The following is a 20,819-nucleotide window of genomic DNA, read 5'->3' on the forward strand; positions in this document are numbered from 1 at the left end:
CAACTTTCCCGCCGGCCGCTTCTGGCAGAACTTGGGGAGCCTTTCCGCCCCACCTCCCGCAAGCGAAGCGCACGTGCCTTTATTAGTGGCGCCTGCCTCAGCTTGTGGGGGCTTCGCCCGCCCTGCTTCCTTCGGGCCACTGGCCAGGAGGCCGGGCTGGGCAGCAAGAGCGAGGCCAGCTGGGAGGATGGCCTGCTGTAGGCGGGGGTGGGGTGCTCTCCGGACTCTTCCAGGGCAGGGGGCTTGGGGCGCCAAGCGCGCTTGCTCCAAAGAGAAATTCTCCAAGGTAATGCCGCCAAAGCACTCTTGATCCTTGGGTTGGTTGGGGCGGCGGCGGCGGCGGTCATGCTTTCCCCAGAAGGGAAAAATGCTCCTCAGTCAGAGACAGAGACGGACTGACCAGGACTGCTGCAATATGCAACGGGGCCTCTAAGCCCGATGGCTTTGAAAGGGCGCGTGGGTGTAAGAGAAATTAGTGCCGGAAGCGGGTGGTTGGTCAGTCGCCGGCAATTATTTGCGGTGGCTGCGCGGGGCTTCCATGTTCAGGGGCAGTCTACCTCTGGATACTTTGACCAGATGGGCCCGTAGACCGAGTCAGCGCTTCCTGTGTCCTAACGCGTTTCCTCTGCAAGACTGCCGTTTGCAAGGGCTCTGGGAACATGCCGGGGGTGTCTGTACGTCCCTTTCCAAAAGGGCCTTTCAGACTACCAAACTTGTCGCACGTGCTTGAGAAAAGAGGGGGGGGGGCGTTGTTTCCTAGTTCCCATCTATGCAATGGAAAACTAGTGTGGATGCTCATTGCTCCTGACCACTTCCATGCAGGTTGCATGTTCAGTACTAAGTGCATGTGAAGCAGCATGAAGTGTGTTGGGAGAGGAGCTCACTCGCCCCCGCCCCTCATTTCCCCCCAGGTTATCTGCTGTTCTTTATGGGCGCTCCCACAGCACACATTTCCACTAGCCGTGACAGGCTAACAGACAGAGCTCTTAGCATTGCAGGTTCTTTGGGGGAGGTGGAAGAATGTGCTTTAAAGAACTGGTGCAGATGTGAGCACGCCTGCTCTTGCCCTCCCCCTTTCTTCTGCAGCTGGCTCCTTGGCCCCACCCTTTGCAAGACCTGCATGGGTGGCTACTCATCTCACTCTTACAGCAGCCCAGTGGAGGCTACACTAGACAGAGAGGGAGTGGGAGAGAGAGCCTCTTGTAGCATCACATAGCTTAGCACACTGGACTCTTGCGTCTGATTCGCTTGCTGCTGATTCTCAGGTGAGTGGAAAGTTACAAGCTGCCCTGCTTCCAGCCATAGGCAGGTGGTGCCTCTGCCTTTCCAACCTGCTTGGTTCTACCACTGAGAAATGTAGTGCACAGGGCAAATGCTGGCTGTAAGGTTAATTTTGGGGCCCTCTGTTCAACGGACATAAAAGCAGCTGGCAACAGTTTGCACGTGGGCAGGCTAAACTGCCTGGCTGCATGTGGCCTTCCGCCTGCTGCCATTCAAGGGGGTGGGTGTGAGCTGCAGACCTTTTTGAGTGAATTGCAGACCTTTCACATGTCCCAGTGACTAACTGGACTGAGCTGCGTGACTCATTGACTTTTCCTATGTTCACCAATCTTTGTGTGTGAGAGACACATTCCAAAACTCGCCTTTCTTCTGCTTCTTCCCCCATCTCAACTTGCAAGTGGCTCCATATTTCCTGGGGGAAGTGCTGAATGGGGAAGAGTATTGCAATGGACTTCGCAGCTGCTCCATTTCCAGGCTGTGCAGAGAGAGGCAGAGTGTCTGTTAGGAGCCTCCTCACCTTCCTCTTCCCTTCTTCAGCTTCAGCCAGAGCACCCTTTGAGTTTCAAATGCCTGCTTTGATTCTTGGGATCTCCCCTTCGCTTCCCTTCATGCACCACACTTGATCAAAGGCCCCCACTCGCAAATAGGCAGGTATGTCCCCCAGAGAAATGGTTGTACTTTCTCTTGACTTAACTATCATTTCTGACGGGAAAGCCCTGCCCTTGTGTGTGCCTTGGCATCAAAACACGTGCTGCTGTAATCCTCAAGTGGACATCAGGTATTTTCAACACGCCTTGTTCCATGCTTTGGCCATGTACACACCATAGACTTAAAGCATATTTGATGCAAACTTCCCCTCCCCCCGATCCTGGGAACCGCAATTTAACCATTGTGGAACTGCATTTTGCAGCAGCCTTTAAAAGAAAAACCAGGGACGCGGGTGGCGCTGTGGGTTAAATCACAGAGCCTAGTGCTTGCCGATACACAGGTGGCGCTGTGGGTGAAACCACAGAGCCTAGGACTTGCCATCGGAAGGTCGGCGGTTCGAATCCCCGCGACGGGGTGAGCTCAGTCCCGGCTCCTGCCAACCTAGCAGTTCAAAAGCATGTCAAAGTGCAAGTAGATAAATAGGTAGCGCTCCGGTGGGAAGGTAAACGGTGTTTCTGTGCGCTGCTCTGGTTCGCCAGAAGCAGCTTAGTCATGCTGGCCACATGACCTGGAAGCTGTACGCTGGCTCCCTCGGCCAATAAAGCGAGATGAGCGCCGTAACCACAGAGTCGGTTATGACTGGACCTAACGGTCAGGGGTCCCTTTACCTTTACCTTAAAAGAAAAACCACCTACAGTTCACAGGATTCTGTTGGGGAAATAATGTGCCTCAAATGTGGTGTGAAAACAGGTGTAGCCTTACTGTGCTGAAGTTTCTAATTTGTTGGTGTCACCCCAAGTTCATTGCTGTTGTTATCTGAGGTTAGCACACATTTATGACTGTTGTGAACTGGGTTGTGTGGGGGGGAAATGTTGTGGATTTCAAAGGGGGCAGGCCATGGAGGCACAGAGAAACTTGCTTTGGGGCTCAGGGACATATAAGACTTCACTTTAGAAACAAACAAACAAGTTTTCTAATTGTGTTGTGTTTTGAATTTCTGTGGTATTAAGGAACTAATTTCAGCATCACGCCTGAGTTCTTTGTGATAATGGTCTCATCCACAGCATACCTTTAAAAAAACTCATATTTCACTTTAGGTAAAAGGTAAAGGACCAGTGGACAGTTAAGTCCAGTCAAAGGCGACTATGGGGTTGTGGTACTCATATCGCTTCAGGCTGAAGAAGCTGGTGTTTGTCCGCACACAGCTTTCTGGGTCATGTGGCCAGCAGGACTAAACTGCTTCTGGTGCAACAGGACACCATGACAAGTGCCAGTGGAATAAACACCATTTATTCCACTAACAGTCATGGCTGCTCCCGAAAGAATCCTGAGAACTGTAGTACGTTGAGGGGCGCCAAGAGTTGTTAGGAGACCCCTTATGCAGCTACCTATGCTTAGCACCATTAACACGCTACAGTTCCCGAGAGACTTGGAGGAAGTCTTGTAACTGTTAAAGTGGTGTAACAATGCCTTGAATGTGTTGGTCACATTCATTGTGACCAATGCTGATTGAGACATTTCATCTGGATTCCCAAGTTTGGTTTGCTGGTCATCTTCTTTTTAAAAGGCTGTTTGGATTATTGGGAGCAAGTCACTGACAAAAGAACTTGGCAGCGTTTGCAAAAACTCTTGACACAGTGGCACACGCCTTCCTTGCATCCGGTTTGGATTACTGTAATGGACTCTGCATGGGGCTGCCTTTGGAAAAGAGCTTAGAAACTCCAGCCGGCTCAAACAGCTGCTGCCAAATTGGTGACTGGGAGCTTATACGACTCCCTTGCTCCCAGCCTGTTTCCAAGTGCAATTCTAACTGCTGGTTAATACCTATAAAGCCATATACTATAACTTAGGTGCAGGCTGTCTGAAGGACCATATTCTCCCATACAAACCTGCCCAGGCTCTGGGATCTTCAGGGAAGAACCATCTCTCAGTCCCACCACCCTCAGAGACCCACTTGGTAAGGACGTGACAAGAGGGCCTTCTTGGTGGCTGCTCCCAGACTTCGCAACTCCCTTTCTAGAGAAGCTAGACTGGCTCCCTCCTTGTTGTCCTTCTGCTGACAGGTAAAGTCTGTTTCATTCTGTCAGGCTCTTGGGAACTGACTGCATTTTTTTTAAAAAAAGGAAAGGGCTTTTAACAATGCCGTGCTGTTTTTATTATCAGGATTTTAATAGATTAGGTTTTTTTAACTAGTAAGTTTTAATTAATTAATTAATTAATTAATTAATTGGTGTAAACCTTCTTGCGTTCCAGTCAGGGCAAAAGGTGGCATGCAGATAACACAAACAACTCTGGTACTTGTGGTGCAATATGACTTCGTGGTTGCTGTACCATAAACCTGAAATACCCTCTGTCTACCTTCTTGCCCCCCTCCTTCCTTGCCTTCCCTGCAACTCCAAAAGTGCTGCCTCTGCCCCTGCAAGAGTGTGGACATGAAACTGCTGCCACCTCTCTTTTAACATCATGCCTCCCCTCTTCCGCTAGGGATGCATCAAACCTTTTGTGTTAATACTTGCGACTATAACAGCTTTTTGTAAAGTCAAATCTTAAATCTATTGCCTTTTTTGTGTGTGTATATATAGCAAATCCATTAGAACATAAATGTCTTGCTGGATCCATCCAAACTAGTCCAGCGTCCTGTTCTCATAGTGGCCAGCCAGATCCCTATGGAAAGCAAACATGGAGGACCTCCGCGCAACAGCAGTTCAAACAACAGCGGAGGGAGAACAAAGCCACTAAGCAAGTAGCCATTAATAGCCTTCTCCTCCATGAATTTATTTAAATCCCCCTTTAAAGCCACCCAAGTTGGTGGCCCTCGCTGCTTCCTGTGGGAGTTCCACAGTTCTGCTGTGGAAGAAGAAGGACTCATGGAGAAGGACTTCCTTTCACCTGTCCTGAATGCTCCAACATCATCTTCATGGGATGTCCACAAGTCCTAATGCTATGAGTGGGGGAGGAAAACTTCTTCTTTTGCATGAACCTCAACTTGAATTTCTTTGTTGCTCTTTCCCCCTCCTTTCCCCCCCTCCATTCCCTCACAGGGTCCTATTTTACTATCACACCTTTGCCCCGATATCCACATTCCTTGCTGGAAGGCACCACACACCTCATCAACCTTTTTTTGGGGTTGCTGGGGGACAGTTTGTGGCATAACCGAAGGATGCCCCCCCCAAAGCCACCAGTAATTGGAGGAGGGGGTGTATATTCACTCTGACAAATAACCTCCCACTGAGCTGACACAGCAGGAGGAGAGGAAAGGAAGATTTAGCCTCCAGCCTGAAGCCTGGCTGCAATGAAGATGCACGTCCCGGGAATCCTCCTTGCATCCCTTTCCTCTCAAAGCACATGTGGCTCTTATTAAACTAAAGCACTCTTTTAAAAAAAATAATTGAGAAGCCCTCACCCCAGCATGCTTTGTCTCAACTTCTTCCTCAAACTGGGGGTTTCTGCTCCTGCCATGGGGCCCCTCATTTGGAGATAACTGCACTTCTGCCAGATAAAGCCTTCTCTGAATGGGCTGATTCATTAAGATGAATAGGCTTGCAATGGGTCTGGCTGCTCAAGGCTCCCTGGGGCAGTGACTCCAATAGATACTTGCTTTGTTGAGCCTTTACTGCTGCAAAGGGAAGCACTCCTGGGCATCCATGTGGTGGTAACCCTTCTGATTTTCACTTAGCAGCTCAGAAGCATCATTGATTCATTATCATCTTTTGAGAACGGTAGTAGTGCTTTTTTATTGGAGAGAATGTGCAGCCACACCCTAGCTCCAAGATGACTGTTCTATTAGCAAAGACAGATCTGTGCGCTAGACAATTTCTCAGACTGGCGTCTCTGTCTCTCCACCCCGTCCCCCAATTTTAAGAAGGCATTGAAAGCATCTCTGGCTTTCCTGTCAAATGCCAAAACTGGCACAGTTTCAGAGACATTATACGCTTAAGGTTAGATGCTGAGCTTGTGGTGAGGCTAAAAACTAGTTCGTTTTGGGTACTGAGCTGATGGGGTTGTATATCAAAACATTGAAATTTGAAATTAAGCATTCTTTACAGCAGGTTGAAAAGTCCTCTGGGAAATTTGCTACCTGTGTTTTAGAACTTTCATTCTTTACTCTCCCCCACCCCAGAGTATTATTTATATATCCCCAAGCAAACACCACTGAATTACAAGAGCAAGTTGCTGTTATATCTTGCATAATCCCAGTGGAATGTGGATGTGCAACCCAAACTCAGCTTCCTGTTGTTTTTTTGTGGGCTTTTCTTCCTCTTTTCTGCAGATATAGGCTATTAAGTGCAACAGATGTCACAGGTTTTTAACATTTTGGAGGCAAGAATCACATTTGAAATAGCACACCGAGAGAATTGTCAGTATAAAAGCAGAGGTCACCATAGATATTAGGGCTGCAGAGAATTCAGTGCAGAAAAACTTAAAAGTTTCAGTACAGAGACTTTGCCTCAAGGAAAACAACATCAGAGAAACTCAAGCCTATAATCGTGGGCAAGGATGTGGAACCTGTGGCTCTTCAGATGTTGGGATTACAGTTCCAGTAATCCTTGAGTCCATTGGACATACTGTCTGAGGCAGTTGGGTGTTGGAGTCCAGTAACATCTGGAGGGCCAAAGATTCCTCTATCCCTGATCTTGGGGCTTCTATAGCTCTCTGTATGTCAAGACATAACTGGTTTCCTCTCTGTCCTCAGGGGATTACTCCATTCACTCAGTGGAGAGGCTTAGTTGGTACAGCATGGGACTTTTGGATCTCAGATGGATCTTTTAGAAGGGAGCCAGGGATGCTGCTACTTGTAGCAAAGCTTTTAGATTAAGTCTGGAGGCTGAAATCTTGTTCTCCATTCTCATGTATAAATTAAACTTGCAAATGAACGCTGACAGGATTCCGCCCGATACTGCTTTGCTATTAACAGATGGAGGAGCCATTACTGCATTGAAGCGTTGGTTTAGGAATGATTGTGCATAGCGAACGATGTGCATAATTCCAAGGATGCTTGTAAGATTCCTACAGCAGTTCTATAGCCCCCTCTGCACTATACCGTTAAAGCAGTATCACAAAGAATTCTGGGAGCTGTAGTTCATTGAGGGTGCTGAGAGTTACTAGGAGGCCCCTATTCCTCTCGCAGAGCTACAGTTTCCAGATAATTTTAATGATCAATCCTTTTTCCCAGGGAACTCAAGGAATTGTAGCTTTGTGAGGGGAATAAGAGTCTCCTAACAACTCTCAGCACACTTAATAAACTACAACTTCCAGGATTCTTTGGGTGGGGAAAAGCCATGGATGTTTAAAGTGGGATGCTTCTTTAAAGTTCAGCTAACCAGTGATTCGTAACTGAGGTATGGGTTGGAGGGCAGGCAGGCTGCGTGGGAGCCCCATGTATGAAGATTGGGAGCCGGACATAGCATTTGAAATATACCATCTCAGGTAGTTTTTATTTATTTATTAGATTTATATACCACCCTTTGTCGTAAGATCTCATGGTGGTTGACAGAATAAAGCAGAGAATAAAAGCAAGTAAATAATTAAAAGCAAAACAGCAAAACAATAACCCCCACTTCCCACAGACATATTTGAAAGGCTGTAGAATATTAATAAGCCCAAGGCATGGCTGAAGAGGAATGTTTTTGCCTGGCACATAAAATATATATAATAAAGATGCCAGGCGAACTTCCCTGGGGAGAGCATCCCACAAATGGGGAGCCGCCACAGAGAAGGCCCGTTCTCATGCTGCCACTCTCTGGAGCTCATGAGGAGGCACATGAAGAAGGCCCTCAGATGATGAACAGAGTCTGGGACGGTTAATATTGGGAGAGATGGTCCTTGTGGCAAAAAATAGTGGTCCTATGCAGTTCCTCATTCCTTATTGACAAAAATCAGATGTGGAATATCAGAGGATACTGTAAAACGCAGCTAAGGCTGAAAACATTTTCCTGTCTTCTTGGTGTTTTTAAGAGAGCCTATGGAAAACTTGTAATTATAAAGAAGAGTCAAATTGTCCCATTAGTCAGTTATCTGTCAATGAGCGGGTTTTAAAAGGGCCACTGACTTCACTTTGGAGGACACAACCACCTGACTTCAACATGAAATACCCCCTTGCAAAAATTTTGTGTTCTCTGCTCAGACCCACACCATGGCTGGGAACTTGAGTTTACCCCCACAGAGCCACAGTTTCCAACAAATTACAGGTCCCAGGATTCTTTGGGGAAAGCCATGTGTTTTAAATGTTTGGTGTGGATGTGACCTCATTTGCACCTGGGGTAAGTTGGGCGCTAGAGTTGCAGAACTGTAGAACCTCCCAGTCCTCCCCCCCCCCCCGGCTTCTCCTTCTCCCTCCCTCCCTCCCTCTCTCTGGAATTGTGAATGTAGCTGTAAGCCAAGGTGCAGGAAGTGCAGAGCTTTCATTTTGCTGCATTTTGGCTGTTGATTCAACTGAGCATTTAATTTCCTTTACAGGAGCCGAGGTGCTCATATGAAAGGGGGTTATGCTACATTTCTTTCAACCTCCCTTCCTGTCTCCTCTGAAAGGATCTGTCTGCTACTGTGGCAGCTTCCAGAAGCTCTGTGTCTGCGTTTGCACATGTGTGTTTGTGTGAGTGTTCACATTGCAAACAGCTGTATAAAGAATCTGGAACTTCAGGCCACACAAGAATGACTATACTGTAGCGCTAACAGGAATGTTGGTTCAAATCCTACCACCACCACCACTGCTGCCCCAAACTTTAAAGCTCACATGCTTTGGGGAAAGGCAGTAACTTGGCCTGACCAGCTTCAAAGGGTTGTTGTGAGGCTATAATGTCACTGAGAGGCTGTAGTGCAAATTCAGCCAATTAATTGGCACCAAAGCCTCTTATTTATTTATTTGGAGCATTTTTTAACCCTGCTCATCTGCCATAACTGTTCATACAGCAGCTTCAATGCAGCGAATTAAAATAAGTCAGCCTTTTTTCGTAGAAGAGTCCCTTTGGGCAGATGGACGCATTTACAAAGCTGCCGTGAGCGCTTCACACAACTCATGGCCAGTTTTGTTGAGTATGATATAATGCTTCTTCCAAGCCTAATTTCACAGAGGGGAGGCGGCCCTTTGAATGTCAAGGAGGGCATCTTAAGGGTGCATGTTATTGACCGCTGCCAAAAGACGTGGCACAAAAGGGAAAAGGGATGGGGAGAGAAAGGTGAGCGAGCAACCCCAAGCACCACTTCTTAAAGGAAAATAAGCAATTCTCACAATGTTGCAGCTTGCAGTTTTCTGCTTTCTTTCCAATGTACAGGTATGTTCATTTCAGTGGGATCTGCAGGGCAGTGTTAGAAAATAGCCGTTTTGCAACTGGTGCGGTCCAGTTGTGCCAACGTGGAGCTCTCTGGATGCCAGGATGGCGACTGGGAAAGCCAAATGCCACTTAGAGAAGAATCTGAAATATTTTCCTTGGAGCTTGAGTTTGTTTTATACAGTGGTACCTCTGGTTACGTACTTAATTCGTTCCGGAGCTCTGTTCTTAACCTGAAACTGTTCTTAACCTGAGGTACCATTTTAGCTAATGGGGCCTCCTGCTGCCTCCATGCCACTTTTGTGCGATTTCTGTTCTCATCCTAAAGCAAAGTTTTTAACCCGATCTACTATTTCTGGGTTAGCGGAGTCTGTAACCTGAAGCGTCTGTAACCCAAGGTACCACTGTACTGGATTGTTTTATTTGATGTTTAAATGTGTTGCAAACCACTTTGAGATTTGTTCTTCAAAATATAAAGTGGCATAGAAGTGAGATGAGCAATAATAATAATAATAATACCCCACTGCAGAAAAGCACCTGAGCATTCCATTGCCGCAACTGTACTATTTGGCAACTAGATTATATACCAGAGTATCTAACACTGATGCAGAGTGAACAGATGTAATAAATGAATCTTCTGAGAACTGCTTTGCTCAGTGGGTCTTGGAAGGGTGAGGGGCACCTGTTCAAATGTAACTTTTGCCCAGCTCTGAAATCCTTAGCACATCTTGCGGGATGATGCTCAGTATGCGCAGCAGTTGTCTGCCCATATGTTTCATAAATCCTCAGCTCCACAGGGTGAGCTAGCTCCCTGGCTTAACTCTACATGAGGAGTTCTCTTCCCACCCGTCCCTTTCGAGCAAATGGTCCCAGAAGTTAGCTTCTTTCCCCTCCCCTCAGCAAATGTTGCGGACAGCTGCTTTGTGATATACATGTGTCAAGAACCCGCAACACACGCTACCCACAGCAGCATATGCTAGCTTGCATTCTTTCTACACCATCTCTGCAATAGTGTTCACAAATGATTAATCTGGAAGACACGAGGCTCTGAATTAGTAACTCGGAATGCTGCAGAACTCCATGAACATTGGAGACGGCAGACTTAAAAAGATGTAGAGGCCCCTATCCACTGAGCCTGCGAATGAGTATTTTATGCGGGTAGAGTAGTCTTGTTTCACTTTACCTTTAGCCTTCACATCCTTGAGAAGTGAAAGCTAAATCAGTGGCTACTGGCCACGATGGCTATGCTCTGTCTCCGTGGTTCGAGGTAACATGATTCCCAATAGCAGTTTCTGGAAACCACAAGAGGGGAGGGGGCTGCTCTTGTGCTCTGGTCCTGCTTTCAGGCTCCCATCAAGGACATCTGCTTGGCCACTGTGAGAACAGGGTGCTGCAGTAGAGGGGCCTTTGGTCTGATTCAGCAGGGCTACTCTTACATTCTAACTAGGGATGGGCGGTACTAGGTTCTCAACGTTGTGATGTATCGCCAGCTAAGCATCATGATGATGTTGAAAAGGAAGAAGCACTGGTCCTCGTCCTGCGAGGCACCAGGGTGAAACTGCTACCACCCCTGCTGCTGCCAGCATGTGGAGGGAGGAAGAAGGGGCACTGGCCCCACAAGGCACCGGGCAGAGCCACTGCTGCGCCTGCCAGAGCAGGAGGAAGGAGGCAGCCTGCCCGCTTGGCTGGAGAAGCAAGTCAAGGCGCCAGCTGACTGGCAAGCGAGATACCTGCAATATCTGGGTCAAACGCTATCACGATCTGGCCCTCAATCTGATCCTGGAAGATGTATCAATACATCGCCCAGGCCTAGTGCTTACTTGTCTCTGTGGAGTCAGGCTTCATTTGAATGTGCTTCACAGGAGTAATTCAGCTGCCAGAACAGGAATCATTCCACCTAACATGCTTAAGACGAAAAATGTCCAGGAATGGAGAACTCTGAAACAACTTGCTGTGGGTTCCTGTCTTGTTGAAGGTTTGCACACCGTTCAGGTGCTGCTGCTGAATACTTTTTAAAAATGAGTTGGTCTGGGATGTAGCCAGTGAGAATTCTGGTGGGCCAGTTGCTTTTATGGGCTTTTTGAAAAGCTTACTCATAGCTGCTGGGCGCAGTCCTCCAGGCACTTCCCCTGTGCAAGGCACATTTGCATAACCAGGAATTGCTTTAAATGGATTAAATCCCATGTCTCACTTGCTGTGTCTCAGTCCATGAGCATTGCTGTCTGGTGACCTGGCTTCCTGATAGCCTTCTTCCCTTTCTTATGTGTGGATAGTGAGGTCATTGGAGCAGAGGAAGCTGCTGTGTACCATGTTCAGACCATTGGCTTGTCTACTGGCAGTGGCTTTCCAGGGTTTCAGGCATGGGCTCTTCCCATTCTCTGCCCTTCCTGGGTTGAATCCTCGACCTTTACCACTTGAAGATTGCTGATGGTCATGGTGGACCACTTTTCTCCTTGTTCTGCCAATTGCAGCATGTTTTGCTAGATGCCAAATGATTCCACAGAATTCAGATGGTAATGCAATAAAACACAATAGAAGAAATAAAAGATTTGTTTGGGGGGGGGTGAGGTCGGGAGAGAAATGTCTTGTTCTGGGGACTTGGGCACCCTGCGTGGTAAAGCCTTTGCTGCCCTTTGCCCCCAGCCTTCCCTTCCTCCTGCCCTCTTCCAGCAGCACTGCTGCCACGTGGGCAGGTTTGGCATGTTCCACGGGACATACTTGACCAGTGAGGTCCTGCTGCTTGTGAATTGGGTGGGGCCGATCGACCCCACCAACAGGTAAGGGGGTGGGGCAGCATCTTGGCTTACAAGCTGAGCATTCACCACTGGATTACAACTCCTGCATTCATTACCTGCAATTTCTGCGTTGCAGGGGGTTAGAGTAGATGGCTGTTTGGGTTGCTTCCAACCCTACTGTTCTATCATTCAACATACAATTAAAAATCACTATGAATTTTTAATGCAGACATGTGGTGGACTGCCTGAGTGAAACAGACCACAGTTTGGGAGCCCCTGGTATAGCACTTAACATTAGTATACTGGTTATAAAGAAGTATGTAAGAACAGAACTGCAGGTCATAATTTTAGAAATGGCAGTAAATCAAAATGCAAAATAAAACAGAATCACAGATTAACAATCCAGTATTGAAGAAACTCAGGAGCAGTGGGGGGATAGGTTTTCAAAATTAATTCATATATTGTGCACATGAATTGTGCTAAGCCTTTTGGGATCAAGCAAGAAATACATTTTAAAATAACAATAAAAAGGGGTGGTGATTTCTCACGGCAATGTAGGAGTGACAATTTAAGCTTTCCACATGTCAGGATTGCTTTTCTTAAGCGGATGTAGTTTTCCCTTCTCCTGTCCATTTAGCATCAGCTGTTGGGTGTCCCTGTATTTCATTTCTCCAGGACGGAGAAAGATCAGACTCTTGAGTAAACAAGGATGATTCCATTTGCATTTATGACTGCTGCTTCTGAGAGAAACCTTATGTACAGATTTCTCCTGTCAACACATGGAAAATATGACTCTGCAGGTGCACCTGTCAGATTTGGTTAATTTGTGACATGTAGCTTCAATATGTTGCACGGTGGGCAGAATACTGAACTCCTAAGCCATGTATTCAGTTAAGCACAAACCCTAAATTGAACCTGCTTGTTTGTCTGACTTGTTTGCATGCAAGTTCTTTCCTTAATTACGCCAGGTGGTTAATGCACCCAGGTATTGTATGCACAGAACTATGTACTATTGGATTGTGGATGAAAGTAAGATTCATTTCAATCTCTTTCTGTTTGGAGCTTGGTAGAGGAAATAGCATCATCCCAGAGATGCAGTATATAAAATTTGGTACGTGTGGCAGGGGCTTTAGACAAATATGAGGAAGCTGTGCTCTTTTCTGCTGTCTGAGTATGTGAATTAGCTTGGCATATCAGTAGCTTGGAAGGGAGAGCAAAAAGAGTGAGAAAAGAATCAAACAATTTATAGAAGCTGTTTTGTTTAGGCTCACTCTGATGTCCACAGGAGACCAGATGAGTTACTATTTGCAAGTCTCCTGTATGGGAACATTGTTTGCCCTGGTTTTAAATAAAATTAAATGCAGATTTTTCTTTTTGTTTCTCTTCTGGAGGAGTGGTATGTGTCTATATGTGTGGGTGGGTGTTTGAAAAGCAAGTACAGGATCCCAAGAAAAAACAACAACCCACCATGCTCATTCTGAACTCCTGCACTGCCCACCTTCCTTTAGCCAACAAATACAGAGGGCGAATGGATTTTCCTCCCAGTTGATTATCCTGCAGATGTTATTGTATATTTAAAAACCTCAAAGAAGTGAGGTCACTTTCCCTAAATAACAGAAAATGTAGATCTATAAATAAAGGTTGCCAGACATTGGTCTTCTGAGAACATAATAGTTATTTTGGCCTCTGCTAGAGTCTGAGGCACACCCAGATTTGCGTTATTGCAAAAAACCAAAAAACCCTTTCCCCATAAAGTAAGTAGCCATTTACACTGTGCCGCCATATCTGCAGAGGATTCTGAGCAGCATGGATTTTAACTTTTTTTAAAAAAACCTGAAGAACATTTGGAGCTTCTAGACTGAGGTAACTTAAGGAGCCATGTTAAACATTAGCTGTTTCCAAGCCATTCTGCAAGCTTCCAGGTAATTTTGGCCAGCTAGTTATCAGCAGGTGTTCTCTGCTCTGATGTATTTTTCCTTTTTTATATTTTTGGAAGAGGGTATGTATAAATGGGAAGTTTAACCCCCAACAAAGTGATCCCTGAATTGATAAGGTGGGTCATAAGGACTTTGCATTAGATTCACCAGGAAGCTGACTGGCCAAAACATCCCAGAAGAGCCATCTTGGATAGACTATAGTCCTGCATGCTTTTCCCAGCTGTGGTCAACCAGAGATGACTTTGGAAAGCTGGCAAGCAAAGCATATCCTCCTGTTCTGTCTGTGTCCTCAGCATCTGGCAATCAGAGGCACCCTGATTTTGTTCCTGAGTTGCCAGAGGATGGGAGGATTAAAAACTGGAACTTACATCCAGATCCCAAGCAGAGACAAAATGATGAGTAGAGAGTGAAATCTTCTGTTCTTTTTCTTGGAAAAAAAATCTGGAATAAAATCCAGCAGTGCAGCAGCAATCCTCACTATTCAGACTGATAATTTATGTTTAGTGCTCTCTTCTGGAGGCTGAGTCTCTTAACCATGCTGACACACTTCTTGGAATTCACGGCTTTCCTTCTGGGAGATACCCAGGAGAAGAATACCAGGTTCAAAACAAACAGTAGCTTTAAAAGGGGCTAGTGGATCATTTTATAAACAATTTCAGGAAAAGGAACTGGAAATGTTTCAGACCATTTCCTCTTAGAATAGGCTACTCTGAATACTTGGTGGTGGTGGGAAATCCAATGAGAAAGTTCAATGCATGCATGTAGAGTCATAGATTTGTAGAGCTGGAAGGGACACCGAGGGTCATCTAGTCCAACCCCCCTGGAACGCAGGAATCCTGCCCATCATATATTCAGAAACTGATGCATACATGCTGTGTTAGCCTCTGCTTCCAAAGAAGTCAGCTTCTCATTACTAAAGTTGATGCTGCAATAATGGTTAAGGAAATAAGAACTTGTTTATACCATTTGTCCATTGAGTCCAGTGTTGTCTGCTCTGAGTGGCAGCTTCTCTCCAGAGTTTTGGGCAGAGGGATCTTTTCACATCTACTGCCGCCTGATCCTTTTCTAACCTGAAGATGCCAAGGGTCGGACCTGTGCTCAAGCCCTGAACTACTGGCTTTACCCATGTGCCACAGGTGGGGTGTGTCTCAGTGGAAGCCTGGCCACAGGGATAAAAAACCTGTTCATTTTTTTCACCTGCTTCTCAGAGACCAACCAATGAGGTGGTGATCTTCTTTGTACCCTGCCAGTTTAGACTGAGGGTGAAGGCTGGCTCCCATATTTTGGGAGAGGGGAATTTCTAGATGTCAAAAAGTAGCATGTCAGGAGAAGGATAGATTTAGCACCCTAATAGCTCTCATGCAGTATATATATTTGCTCCAGAGTGAAGCAATCCAGACCAGACAGAGGTTTTCCACCTCATATTATGTTTATGAGAACTGGGCTTTTGTTTTACTGTTTCTGATTTCCTAGTCCCAGCTGCTTTCCTTCTCCCTGATCATTCACTTGAATGATGGAACTGTCTAAACTTGTCAATTTCACTCTTAAGGTTTAAAAAAATAAAATTACTGGATGTATTGAAAAGCAGGAAGCGCCCCCTTTCAAACATGTTATGTGGGAACTGCATTTGGTCAACTTTTGCAATATAAACCTTTTTCTGCATGAGATGCAGACATCTTTTGTCCTACAAAGATAAGGGAGATATGATTTCTGATATGGTTTCACTGTTGTGACTGGATATAAGAATGGAAGGAAACGGCCTGCAAATCTATACTGTAGTGCTCCAAAGGTCATTCCTATGCCAGCTCACTCTGGAAGAGTCAACTGTTTATTTTTCTACCTTGTTTTTCTTTGCTTGGGAGATCTTACTTTGAAGAGAGAGAGGCGCGCACGCGCGCGTGCGCGCGCACACACACACACACACACACACTTCTGCAAGCACGTGGTAGGTACCTGCTCAGGCAGGTAGCCTCTTGTCTGCCTTTAGAAAGGTAAACACTCAAAACAAGAGTACAAAATCTGCCTTCTGCATAGCCTGTTACAGAAAGAGTCTGTTAATGCATTTCCCAACTCCCTCCTTTGTTGCATAGTTGCCCTCCTGTGGCAACTGTCCTGACTCATCCAAAGGCATAGCTACTGCCCATGGTTCTCTTGCTCAAGATGATTATAGTCATTTGCTTTCTGCTTAGCAACTTAATGAGGCTTTCTGCCACCAGGTCATTTTCCTCCTTCAAACCCTTATTGAGATGTGTTGACTGTGTGTGACTCTTCACTTAGATGTTTTCCAATTTGGTGCTTTGGTGGGGAGAACCAACAAGTTTGGGGGCTTTAACCCCACCTGTGATTTCAGCTAGAATGTCCCCTCTTTCAGCTATGGTTGGAAGATATTATTTCGTCCTGTTTGGTGCCATGGTTGGCACTGCTCCTGTCCTGGCTCTTGCAATGTAATCTTGAGATGTGTGTGCCAAAGACCAGTGGAAAGGAGTCACAGAATCATAGAATTGTAGATGCTCTGTCACTTAGTCCCATGTCCTTGTCTTTAGCAGGTTTCTTTAAGAGGCAATTTCATGCCAATTAAGGATGAGGAGTATAGTAACAGAGCCACCTTTTGCATGCAAATATCCCAATTATGTGACCTGTCCTTTTGTCTCTTCTCTGTTGTCACCCTGCTGCTGTGGGTGTCTTCTGTAGCAGTCTCTGAAGCAAAAGAGAGGAGCTACTGGCACCACTTAAAAACAAGAAGCGTATGCATTCTCCTTGCTTTTACTGCCACAGAGAGATGCAGAATTGTAGGCTAAAAGCATAATCTGAGCACAATGCAGACAAATGTCTCTCTTGGAGCCTCTAATAAGCTTCTACCCATTCATTTCCTGATGCTGACAAGCTGAACAAAGAAGGAGGCATGTTTTAAATTTAGCTCTGAGTCACTGGCTTTCCTGCATCTCAGAACTCTGGGTAAGTGTATAGGCAGATTCCCTGTAATGAAAGCCAAATATACATCTGTTGCAGGTTCGCTGGACAGTCTCTCCTCACAAGCATTTTGCTTCTGTATTACTGTTGGGCAGTTGGGGGAGAAGGGATCTGTCAGGATGAAGGTGGGCATTGGCTTCAGTGAGATTTGTGCAGTCTAAATTGAATGCCAGGTTGACAGCCATAATTACTTCCGTAGCCCACTCCGAGCAGCTTGTCGGGTGCAGACGTCCTCTTTGCACGATCATCGGTTCCTGGGTCACTGCGAGGGAAAGCGTGCTCCCTGCAGCTCCCCAGCCCATGAGAAAGTGGCTGTGGGAATAAGCATCCTTCTTGTGATGTTCTTTGGCATCTTTGTCCCACTTTTGAGAAATGATTAAAAACTTCCTTTTTCTTCTTCATGTTCTGTGTGGTTTCTTTGATCTTTTCCCTACTCGGAGGTTAATTATTGCACTTCTAATGCGCTTCGTTGCTTTCTTTTAGCTTTATACTCCTTTGTGCCTGCAGTCAGAGATCTGTTCATTCTGTTTTTGCAAAGCTCGTAGCATATGCTGGGTACTTTATGAAGGCACCAATTGCAGCGTGCAGCATTCAGTTTTCTGCACACTGGTTAGAGCTGGAGTGGCATGGGTCTCTTATCTCCCTTAGCAATAGCTAGGGATGTTAAGAAGGCAGTGGGGTTTTTTTATTCCACACTCTTGGTTGCATGCAACACTGTTTCTTTTCTGCTGCTTTTCATCTTCCACCAAATATTGCATTATTGGTCTCGCTGTCTGCTGCGGCAGAGTTACCTAACTCGCTAAAGTCATTACATGCATTTTGATGTTGTTATGTTATTCCACTTTGTTTGTTTCATTGCAAAGGAAATACCATGAAAATGGGGTGAGGAGGAATGTAATCAGTTATTTATCATTTGCAGGCTGAAAAGATCCACAACCATGAATACCGCTTGTATTAATTTAATTGATTTCCGTTCCGGACATGGGATGAATAACTGAACACTGGCAGTTTCCACTCGTGTGTTTGCTTTCATTTGAATTCTCTGATATCCCTAGCAATATTGTGCAAGATTTTTCAGGAAGGCAAGGAGGCAAGCAAGAGTGGTTCCCTGCTATGTTTGCCCAGCTATGTTTGCCCTGTGGTGCTCCAGAACGTGAAATGTCTGTGAAAATCTTCTTCCAGTTCTCTCTGCTCAGGGTGTGGCTGGGGAAATGATGAGGGAAATGGAAGCTGGCACCTTCCTAGGAACCCTGATGTCATTTCCTGTGCTTCAGGGCCTCTTCTGTTGCCTGTGGAGGCGCTTCTAAAGGTTTTCTGTGCTGTTTCAACATGCTGATGTGCATCCGCAGTTCCTTTTTCTTCCACTGCATGATTGCAACGGACCTGACCACGCAGCTTTTAAAAAGCAGGTGTTCCTCAACATGGGAATATTACGAAGGGTGTTGATGAAGCCTTGCTCACCAGGTAATAAAACACTCCATTCCTCTAAGCCCCCTAGTTGATGCTTGACTCCCAACAATTCTGAATAATTATTTTTATTCTGGAAAAGCCAAACAGGCATTGGGGAGTAATGTGCGTTGCTAAAGGGGGTTCTTACAATCTAAGAGGCTCCCACATTTCTCTTAAGCTTATATTTCATTTCAAAAAAGTTTCCTAGTTTAAAGCTGGAATGTTCAAAACTAACATTCACAACTCTGGATTATTTGAAAACTGGTGGGTTTTTTTTGCAAAAGACACCCCCTCACACCCAGCTCCTTTCTCAGGGCTGAACAGTGCATAATGCGAAAGAGCCATGGTTTTGATTTCCTTACATGCCTTGATCTTTCTCAAAACAAAAAACAAGAATTATTTCTGGATTCTTATGCCTTAATTCAGCCTCAAAGAAAAGCAGCACTGGTTTATGAACCTTGGTTTGCTTTGAGCCTAGTTAGGTATTGGGTGAGTGAACCTGGCATCCTTCCTTGACCATGGTTTTTTTGGCCACCCTGTCCGGAAGCTCCCTAAGCCATAAAATGACAATTGCACGCGCATGTTGCACTGTGAGGAGAGTGATATGGGCTTTGAAAGCTCTCTCTTAGCTTACCTGGTACGCATGTTGCTTGTCTCTTTCACAAGCAACCTGCGTCCCTGCCTTTCAGGTTGTAAGGGTGGAATTAGTTCCTCAGTGCTATTTAACCAGCCTATCATATGTTGTAAAAGGGACGCGGGTGGCGCTGTGGGTAAAACCTCAGTGCCTAGGACTTGCCGATCGTAAGGTCGGCGGTTCGAATCCCCGCGACGGGGTGAGCTCCCGTTGTTCGGTCCCAGCTCCTGTCAACCTAGCAGTTCAAAAGCACCCCTAAGTGCAAGTAGATAAATAGGGACCGCTTTATAGCGGGAAGGTAATGGCGTTTCCGTGTGCGGCACTGGTGCTGGCTCGCCAGCTGCAGCTTCGTCACGCTGGCCACGTAACCCGGAAGTGTCTTCGGATGGCGCTGGCTCCCGGCCTCTTAAGCGAGATGAGCACGCAACCCTAGAGTCGGACACGACTGGCCCGTACGGGCAGGGGTACCTTTATCATATGTTGTGCTTTTTCACTGAAGGGAGTAGGCCTGATGCAAAGTGGCAAGAAAAATGCAAAAGCCAGTAGTCCAAAACTCCCATCATGAAAGAGCCTGTTAGGTGTTGAGATGACATCACAATGTTTTAAATGTACAGTTCCTTGCCACCTCTGCCTTTATGGTGGGGCTGGAGCCAAGTACAGTTGGAGCCAAGTATAGCCAAATTAACAGTGTCCAGGCATATAAAACAGAGAAGCTCAACTGATTTGATCCCCTGTATTGCAGAGGTTGGACTCTTTGGCTCCCTTCCAGGTCTGCAATTCTGTGAGCCTGTGATGTGACCAGCAGATTCCTTCTCCTTTGCAGCCAAAGGCCTTATAACAGAATTCCTTCTTGATACAGTGGTACCTCAGGTTACATACGCTTCAGATTACATAGGCTTCAGGTTACAGACTCTGCTAACCCAGAAATAGTGCTTCAGGATGAGAACAGAAATCGTGCTCCGGCAGCGTGGCGGCAGCGGGAGGCCCCATTAGCTAAAGTGGTGCATCAGGTTAAGAACAGTTTCAGTTTCAGAACGGATTCCGGAACAAATTAAGTACTTAACCCGAGGTACCACTGTAGTTAGTCCCATGGGGCTCCTTCTACAAAGAAGGCCTGGGATGACATTAGCCTTCTCCAGTTTCTCCTTCTCCAGCTGTAAAGGTAAAGGTACCCCTGCCCGTACGGGCCAGTCGTGTCCAACTCTGGGGTTGCACGCCCATCTCGCTTAAGAGGCCGGGGGCCAGCGCTGTCCAGAGACACTTCCGGGTCACGTGGCCAGCGTGACAAGCTGCATCTGGCGAGCCAGCGCAGCACACGGAAACGCCGTTTACCTTCCCGCTAGTAAGCGGTCCCTATTTATCTACTTGCACCTGGGGGTGCTTTCGAACTGCTAGGTTGGCAGGCGCTGGGACTGAGCAACGGGAGCGCACACCGCCGTGGGGATTCGAACCGCCGACCTTACGATTGGCAAGTCCTAGGTGCTGAGGTTTTACCCACAGCGCCACCCGCATCCCTTCTCCAGCTGTAGCCACCTTCCATATCACCTGCCGTTCTCAGGATCCTCCCACCCCAATAATGGCATTTGGGGGTGGTGATCTGCAATAGGAAAGGAGACAGGAACTCCCCAATGCAATCTCTTCAAAAAGCTTGGATCCAAGCCCTTATATTTAAAACACACAGACACACTTAGAACCTTGGCAAGTGTTTACCTCTCTGGAGAATTAGCTACTAGTAGCTAAATTTCTAGGTCATGGCTAAGGAAGGCTAGTCAGGAGAGTGACTCACTTTCCTGGCTCAAGGAGGACTCTTTCTTCCCTCCTGAGAAAAAAAGCAGCAGGGAAACATTTTGGCTAAATCTCTCCTTGGTCAGGACTACTGTACTCTTTTAACAATGTG

The 20,819-nt window shown here is 46.4% G+C and overlaps 2 protein-coding genes across 2 annotated transcripts in view; both read left to right on the top strand.

The window, feature by feature from the left end:
• Nucleotides 1-12,635, top strand: part of LOC144326223 (uncharacterized) — a 51,607-nt gene extending 38,972 nt beyond the window's left edge. Inside the window, exons 4-5 of the mRNA XM_077922679.1 lie at nucleotides 11,841-11,974; nucleotides 12,608-12,635. Coding sequence (XP_077778805.1) covers nucleotides 11,841-11,974; nucleotides 12,608-12,635 — 162 coding nt within the window. The remainder of the gene's footprint in view (nucleotides 1-11,840; nucleotides 11,975-12,607) is intronic.
• PLS3 (plastin 3) overlaps nucleotides 1-20,819 on the top strand; it is a 63,756-nt gene that overhangs the window by 214 nt on the left and 42,723 nt on the right. The window lies entirely within an intron of this gene.

This window comes from Podarcis muralis, chromosome Z, assembly GCF_964188315.1.
Source record: "Podarcis muralis chromosome Z, rPodMur119.hap1.1, whole genome shotgun sequence".
In the NCBI taxonomy this organism is placed as follows: Eukaryota; Metazoa; Chordata; class Lepidosauria; order Squamata; family Lacertidae; genus Podarcis; species Podarcis muralis.